Source organism: Xiphophorus maculatus, chromosome 18, assembly GCF_002775205.1.
Source record: "Xiphophorus maculatus strain JP 163 A chromosome 18, X_maculatus-5.0-male, whole genome shotgun sequence".
In the NCBI taxonomy this organism is placed as follows: domain Eukaryota; kingdom Metazoa; phylum Chordata; class Actinopteri; order Cyprinodontiformes; family Poeciliidae; genus Xiphophorus; species Xiphophorus maculatus.
In genome coordinates this window covers 22,288,332-22,296,460 of record NC_036460.1, presented here as the reverse complement: position 1 = coordinate 22,296,460, position 8,129 = coordinate 22,288,332, and the positions used below count along the sequence as shown (strand labels likewise).

Below are 8,129 nucleotides of genomic sequence, written 5' to 3'. Positions count from 1 at the left end.
TCTGCAGGTGAACAAAGTCTAAAATCCACCTTCCGGAATAAATTTGTATAGACTGTATGTATTTTATTTCTGTAAACTTGTGTAGAAAGAAGTAAGATAAGACATACAAATTCCCCCCACAATGTAGTGCTACTTTTTATGAAATAATGATGAAAGCCATAAAAAAAAGTGAAAGGGATATTCCCAATACTTTCCCCTTTCCTCTGTTTTGTACAGTGAGATGGCAGATCAGCCTGTGCACTGTGACTATGGAAAGGAAAATAAGACAAAGAAAAGAGGAAGTAAAGGCTGAGAGAGGAGGAGAGATGTGAAACCAGAAACCCCGTCACTGATGATGTCACAGCAGGAAACTCATCATCTAGACGGTGGGAGGGAGCGAAAGGAGATTTAGAGATAGGTTTTATTTTTTTCTTCAGATCAACAGCTATCGCAGAAGAGAAAGCCGCATCGGCGCCTTTGATAGTTTTCTACACTGATAATGGTTTCAGTGATCCCTCACTGATCATAGGAATGAAGGACTTTGCTGGGAGCTGTTGAAGGATTCTGACTGAGTGTTTATATTCTTCTCAAGAGCTTGAAAATGGATAAGAAATATAAGCCACTGATTTTGGTCTTCCTAATCCTATTCATCGGACATGTTTCAGGTAATTATAACCTTTACTGATCATAAATGTTAAGTCCTGTTTTAGATTTTAAAAGGTACTTGTCATACTGACTTGTTCAGTATCAGTGGATGGTGAAATTTGGTAATTTATAGTGGTAGTTAATACAGAGACTGTTTATAAGTTGTGAAAAACAACAACTTCTTAAAGTTATTTTTACTTCTCCCAAACGTTGGTGGAAAATTATAAGTGGAGTAAAGATAGCATAAGTAAATCTTAATATATAAAGTAAATTTTTCATAATTTTTATTGATCACACTTTGACAGATATTTACCCAAAAAATAAATATCAGTGAATATTAAATAAATATGAAATGCTTATTATTAAAGTATGAGTTTGATGGCGAGGAAGATGTGTTACAAATTTAAACTCAACCGTACTCTTAAGTGATATTCATGACGTTGATTACTAAAGTTGACCTTAGTGTTCAATTAGAACATTTTCTCTTTCTTTCTCATGAATAGGACACACACATAGGAAAGGGTAATGCTCTGTTCCCCTTCTGAAAAAAACCCCAGAGCCAGTACCAGTCCTATGATTTGCAACCAGACTTCCTCTTTTTTTCTCTCTACTCTTTGCAAGAATGTTTAAAGATAACTCTTCTCAGCATAAATTTAGCATAAATGTACATTGCAGATGTTTCCTCTCTGCAAGTCATGTTAAAGCAATCAGTGATTGGAAACGCTAAAATGACTGTACAAGCAGATGCTTAGATTTTTACATGATTTTTTTCTTGAAACAGGAACAGCCATTCCACCGCCTAGAAATATGGAAGTGCATATTTCAGAAGATGAAGTAACGGTTCGGTGGGAAAATCCTGAAAATGCCCCATCAGACCCAGTGTATAACTTTCAAATAGGAAGGTATGTTGAAGTTTTAAATATATAGTTGTTTTCAGAGAGTGAATTGCAACTGGAGTTACACATTTCAGTAGCAGTTCAGCTTTTATAAGACTCTGTACCATCTCATTAGTCGCATTTTTCTCATTTATTGACTGGTGAAAATTCTGCCTTCAGGTATGGCACATCAGACTGGGCTAATGTATCCAGCTGCATGGGGATCGCAAGGAACTACTGCATCCTTACCACACATATTAAAAAAATAAAAGAATATACAAGTTCCTATAAAGTCAGAGTTCAGCTCGTCAAAGGAGATCAACAGTCTGACTGGATATGGAAAAGATTTCTTCTAAATGAAGGTAAGTATTTCAGTTAGGGATGTATTAATTGTATCCAGATCAACTCAGCTTCAGTTGCAATAATTTTCAACATGTTCTCTATTCAAAGGTGAATTGCAGCCTCCTTCCTTTAGTTTGTGGGCTACTTCCAGCACACTTACAGTCTATGTCCATGAAAAGCCCATCTTGAGAGAAATCTATCCCTATGGAGTTGTCTACACGTTGTATTTGGAGGAAACTGATCAAGAAAACAAGGTGAGTCAGAGAATTAGACAGGACATAGCCTTCGGTAACCACAATATCACTTCAACTCACACGTCACTTATAAGCAGTAATAAACAAAATGAATATTGAGTAAAAGCCAGATACTTTACTCCAGATACGTAATTTTTCTTTTTTTTTGGATTGCCAGACTACCACAGTTTACCTGGAAGACGATGAGGGATTGCCTGAAGGGAGGAAGAAGACTTTCACTGGTCTCCAGTGGGAAAAAAAGTACTGCGTCAGCGTCGAAGTCAAAGCCAATGGTCGTATCTACAAAAGCAACGCGTCTGCAAAACAGTGCCTGCTCCTCCCAGAGCAAGGTAAAGTAAATTGTTTACACTTACCAGTAATTTAGAGAACTGTTCAAAACTTTTCAAAATCTTTAACATTTTCAAATTTTGTCACGATACAACAAATTAGTTTTTAAAAAAATCTAGAAAAGCATATCATGAGTTTTCATTGAGCTCCCTTTACTCTAATATATATAGATCCATCAATGTTACATGACCTTTTGAAAAAAAAAGATGACTTATAATTCTGTATAAATATCTACTACAGAAAATTTAAGGTCATTTTTGAAAACCCACCATTTTATTAGATTTTAATATAAAATGTATAAGAAATATTCTCTTCTACAGGATGTGGATATTTGTGGAAAATGATGTAATAAGAAATGTGTATAGTTTTCAAAGTAATTACTTTTTATTTTGCAATAAGCTATGCAAGGGAAACACCAGACATAAGAAAGAATTTCTGCTGGTCAGATTAGACTAAAACTGATTATTTTTTTTGGCCTATGCGCAAAGTATTATACATGACTGAAAACTTACTGCACATCACTTGAACACACCATTTCTCTGGTGTAAAACATGGAGGCGACAGAATCATTCTGTAGGACGTTGGTCAGAGTTGATGGAAAGATGGATGAGCAGAGCAGCTGAATGGAATCTGCAAAAGACCTGAGACTTTTAGGCAGAGGTTCAGGAAAATAACCCTAAGCATAAAGCCACAGCGAAACTAAATTTAGAATGTGTGGTGAGACTTGAAACTTGGTGCTCACAGATGCTTTGTTTTTCATAGCTTTTTTGCTATGACTGAGCAGACATTTCAGTCTCTTGAGAGCAAAGCTGGTAGTGACGCGTCCAAGACGCACCTCTTTAATACAGACTTGTACCACTGAATTTTTGCATCAAAAAACATGTTTCACAACTACGTATGCATTTGTGTTAATCAAGCACATAAAATTCCAACAGAATACAATGAAGTTTCTGTTTGCAACATTACAAAATGTGGAAAAGTTTGTTAATGAAGAAAAATTATCTGCATAAATCAAGATGATGTAATACAGGGAAAAAACATTCCCTAAAATTGCCTCAGTTTGTTATGTTTGCATACTTTTGCCTTGAACTGATCGGTTTGTAAAATGATTTTGTTTCTCTTCTTTCAGAATTTTACATAATAGCTGTATCATCCTTATCTAGTCTTGGGGCCCTGATAGTTGTCGTTGTTGTGATCTGCATTCCGTTGGTTTACCTAAAGCGGCCTGCAAAAACGCCTGTAGCATTGGTAAGATTAAAGAAAAAAACAACAACTAAAAATGAAAATGGTTAAAACATGACATGGCTCATAATTTCTTTTCATCTTCTCTTCCCCCGCTTTAGAAATCCCCTGTGAGTGGCTGGAAGCCGCTTTCTGTCACAGAAGGGTCCATGGAGGTGGTCACGGACAAAGGATGGTTTCTTTCCAGTTACAGACCTGACGCAAAACCCGCAGTGACCGAGACCAGTCTTACAGTAATAGAGGATGGTGAGGAGGAGAACAGGAGGACCAGCTTGGACAGCGGGGTCAGCGTAGAGGCGAACTCCTCGGCAGACAACAGAGGACAACATCAAGAGAGACAAGAGGACAGCGGCTGTGGGAGCATGGGAAGCCCGGAGATCTCAGCCCACAGTCACACAGATTACCCTATGCAGGATGAAAGCATGGAAGCGGATGATGTCAGCAAGAGGGAGGACAGCGGGATGGGATTGGATTGCCCACACCATTCCTCGTTCTTGAAACTTGACAGCCAGGACACAAAATCTCTTGTCGAGACAGTCATTGTTGGGAACTACCGCACCCAGAGCCCGTCTGAGATGCAGATTCAAAGCAGAGGCAGTGAGAACATGTTAAAACAGATCCCTGCACACTCAGTGTTGGCTGACGTGGTGACGGGATACAAGCCCGGGCCGCAGTCCTGTATCTGTTCACTAACAGGCCAGTGCAGCTGGTGCCACAGACACGGCAGTTACGGATCCGAAGGAACCAAACTGTGCAGAGCAGTGTGCATCGAAAACGTGCTGCTTGGTGGGACAAGTGACCTGGTGGACTCAAGCAGAGTCGGTAAAACACACATGGACTCTCTTATAATAAATTTGGAAGAGTCACTTTTACATGTGTCTGACACATTTCCCCTACTGACGTCAAAATACGAACAGGACAGCAACATGAACAATATATCCCTCTCCCTCTGTGACGTTCAGCTGACATCTGACTGACATGGTGTGGAATGCAACACTATTTATACATCCCTCCTGACGTACACATCACATTGAATATTTTGAAACGGAAGTGAATAGGTTGCGAAATGCTCTGAAAGATTCAGCCGGTAGGACGAAACAAATCAAGTCGCACTCTGGTTTTAACCCAAGCGGGGAAAAAAACAAGTTAAATGGGAAAACTACTGACTGTTAACCATCCCTGATGCCTTGTGAGCTTGTTGATTGAAGAAGTTCTTCAAACCTGCTTCTCTGGGTGAATCGTTGACTGACTAAACTGCACATGCCGGAAATGAAACCGGTACGAGGAGCACTGTGAAAAAAAACTGTGACAGTTACCCGCTTTAACATTTCACGACTTCACCTCCTCCGTCTACGACGTGTCGTCTTTCAAGTTCTTTTTTCTTTTTAATGGAGAACTGCTTCACGTACGCCTACAGTATTAAATGGAGCAGAAAAAGAAGCAAAAAAAAAAGGAGCGAAACGTTCATGCTGTTTTTGTTCAGCCTCAGCAAGTAGCCATCCTAGACTACATTCTGTTGAGACTACTTATGTTGTGTTTCTAAAAATAAATGTATTTATTTCATATTTCAAAACCATCTCTTTGGATTCTTCTAGAAAATTCCACCCATAATGTTCTCGGTCGCTCAGTAAACAAATGACACAACATTTAGGCAGGAAAACCCTGAAACAAAACATGTACGGGATCCCCAAATGCAGATGAACTACAGGAACCTGTGCTGTGGTTTTTTACACAACCTAAACTAGGAAACAAACACTTCCTCTGCACATACATCCACCGAGCTTAAAAAAATTCCCAGAGCACAGTTGTTTTTTTTGCCATGGTAAAAAGGAACACATTAAAACAGCAGGCCTTATTTTTTCCAGATACCATTAAAAAACATCATGTGACCTATTTCTTCTTATGTGCAATAAAGTTAAGAGGAAGTGAGACGATCTTTTTTGAAATGATGAACATTACAAAGTATTATGATAAATATATCTTGTCTGAATTACTCAAAGAGAGAACTGAATCCTGTCTAGTCTGTAGTCTTCTGCTTAATATGTGGATTATATATGTATAATTATGGTACATTCTAGGTTTTTACATATAGCTACGTCATAAAACTTTATAATCATTTCCCATTGTTTCTATTCAGGAAGGAGACAGTTTCTCTGTCCTAAAGTTGAACATCTTTTTGTGTAAAATGTGTGTTTTTAGCATGACAAAAAGCTAAATACCTTTTGAAAATGCTGATTGCTGTTAGTAAAAATGGTCATACCCGTAGTGTACTGAAATGGACCAAGCAGCCACTCAGAGAGGAAGAAGTCATTACTCCGAAACCAAAATAAAAAGCCAGGTTAACAAATTCGCTCATAAACAAAAAGACTTTTACTTTTTAAAGATATGCCCTGTGATCTAAATTTCAAATGTTTGGCCAAAACGACCATTTTAACATCCATCCATCCATTTTCTAACACCCTGGTCCCTAGTGGGGTTGGTAGGGGTGCTGATGCCCATCTCCAGCTAACGTTCCGGGCGAGAGGCGGGGTTCACCCTAGACAGGTCGCCAGTCTGTTGCAAGGCAACACAGACAGACAGGACACACAACCATGCACTCGCACTCACACCTAGGGAGAATTTAGAGAGACCAATTTACCTAACAGTCATGTTTTTGGACTGTGGGAGGAAGCCGGAGTTCCCGGAGAGAACCCACGCATTCAAACTCCATGCAGAAAGACCCCGGGCCGAGAATCGAATCGAACCCAGGACCTTCTTGCTGCAAGGCAACAGTGCTACCAACTGCACCACTGTGCAGCCCCCCCCGTTGTAACATATGGAAGAAAATGAGGGGATCTTGCAAGCTTGGAAACACCAGCTCCACTATGTAGGGGTGGCAAAAGCACATTGTGTGGGTATATTCCTACAGGCTGGGGTATTCCACTGGTGCATCAGCCAAGTAGTTAAATTCTTGACACAAGTGTGGATTAATTAGAGAAGCTGTAGCAAACCCTTTAGAACATACCTCTGTAGAATTGCACAGAAAATGCAGGAAATCTGCACAGCACCTCACACCAGCTGTCAAACACAAAGGTAGGGGATGATTTGGGCTACCTTGCAGCCTCAGAGTTAACCATAAGCTCCTTTTTATTCTAAGATATTCCAGAATCAAATGAGAAGCCACTCGTGTGACAGTGAGAGCTTACCTAAAACATGGTCATCAACAAGACAAACACAACAGCAAATCTTAAGCTGTTTAAGAGATAATCAAGGTATTGCAACAGCCTGCTCAAAATCAAAACCTCAACTAGGGTGAAATGCTGTGGCAGGAACTTAAGACAGCTGTGAACCTACAGAAACAAATGCCCCGAAACCTCAGCGAAGTGAGATGTTTTTAAGAAGAGTGGGCAACAATTCTTGCACAATGATGTGGGAGACTGATTAAGTCATACAGAGACTAACAACGTCAAGCCACGGTGACTAGTTGGCTCTACAAGTTGTTGAATCATGGTTAGCTTTTTGCTGTTATCAATGCCTGATAAGGCTAAAATTGAACGTGGTGCGCATTTTTATTTTTTAAAAGATAGGATCAAAGAATTATAGAACCTTGTGGAGCTCATTTAATTCTTACAGAGAGGATGTCATGATGTTAATCAGGAGATTAAGAAATAACAAAGCAAAATGAAAAAAAACTTTATGTCCCTAGTATTGCAATTTAAAATGCTGTAAGAAAACACAGTCAGGCTCAACTTTATGACCAGTGACAACCCACAAGTTGTCCATGTTGGTTGGACCCAAGTACAACCAACATGGTGTCGACTGTACTTGGGTCTCTCTTTTAATCATTGTACCTGTTAAGGAGCGAAAACCATCCAGTTTGGTGCAATCTAACAAACAAGCTACTTTAGCTTAGATTGCTGAGAGCGTTATGTGTGTGTGAGGAGATGGTGCCAAATGTCATTTCATTTCAGTTTGTTGCTAACGGGGCAGCAATTCTGCAGACTGGTCAGGGTTCCCATGCTTGTGCATTTAGACTTTGTTCACCTGCAGATAACTATGTGCAAAAGTTTGCATGCTCTCTATCTGAATTTTCAGGTCACAGGCTACATCAGAAAAACCGCATTCATGCTCAGCTGCATTGCAGATGTGTTTTGTATGTTTGTGTCAGAAGACTTATTGATTATAAGTGCCAACAATGGATGTAACAGTAGACATCAGAATGTGATCTGGACCATGAAGCAATGGAAGAAGGTGGTCGGTTCTGATGACGGATGCCGTCCTTTTGTTTTGTTGTTGTTTTTTTTACATCACACAGGTGCCGATGAAGGAAGAGGACTGCTAACCTGAGGAACTTTTGGCAGCAAAATACAAGCCAGCAGAGACAGTGTGTAACTTTGGGCTTTTAGTCTAAGGACTTCAAATATACAGTAGGTTGCCAACATATTGTTCCCAGAGACCACAGCATACTTTTGTGCATCCTGTAAAG

The 8,129-nt window shown here is 39.6% G+C and overlaps 1 protein-coding gene across 1 annotated transcript; it reads left to right on the top strand.

The window, feature by feature from the left end:
- The first annotated feature begins 399 nt into the window (after positions 1-399).
- On the top strand, positions 400-5,237 carry LOC102227526. The gene is made up of 7 exons (XM_023350772.1): positions 400-644; positions 1,406-1,526; positions 1,680-1,861; positions 1,950-2,095; positions 2,253-2,424; positions 3,552-3,670; positions 3,766-5,237. The coding sequence occupies exons 1-7, from the start codon at positions 581-583 to the stop codon at positions 4,639-4,641; spliced, it is 1,680 nt and encodes a 559-aa protein (XP_023206540.1). The 5' UTR covers positions 400-580; the 3' UTR covers positions 4,642-5,237.
- The last annotated feature ends 2,892 nt before the right edge of the window (positions 5,238-8,129 follow it).

Coding starts and splice junctions, on each gene's coding strand:
- LOC102227526 (XM_023350772.1), top strand. CDS start 581: ATGGATAAGAAATATAAGCCACTGATTTTGGTCTTCCTAATCCTATTC. Junction 645..1,405: donor ATTCATCGGACATGTTTCAG/GTAATTATAACC, acceptor TTCTTGAAACAG/GAACAGCCATTCCACCGCCT. Junction 1,862..1,949: donor AAGATTTCTTCTAAATGAAG/GTAAGTATTTCA, acceptor CTCTATTCAAAG/GTGAATTGCAGCCTCCTTCC.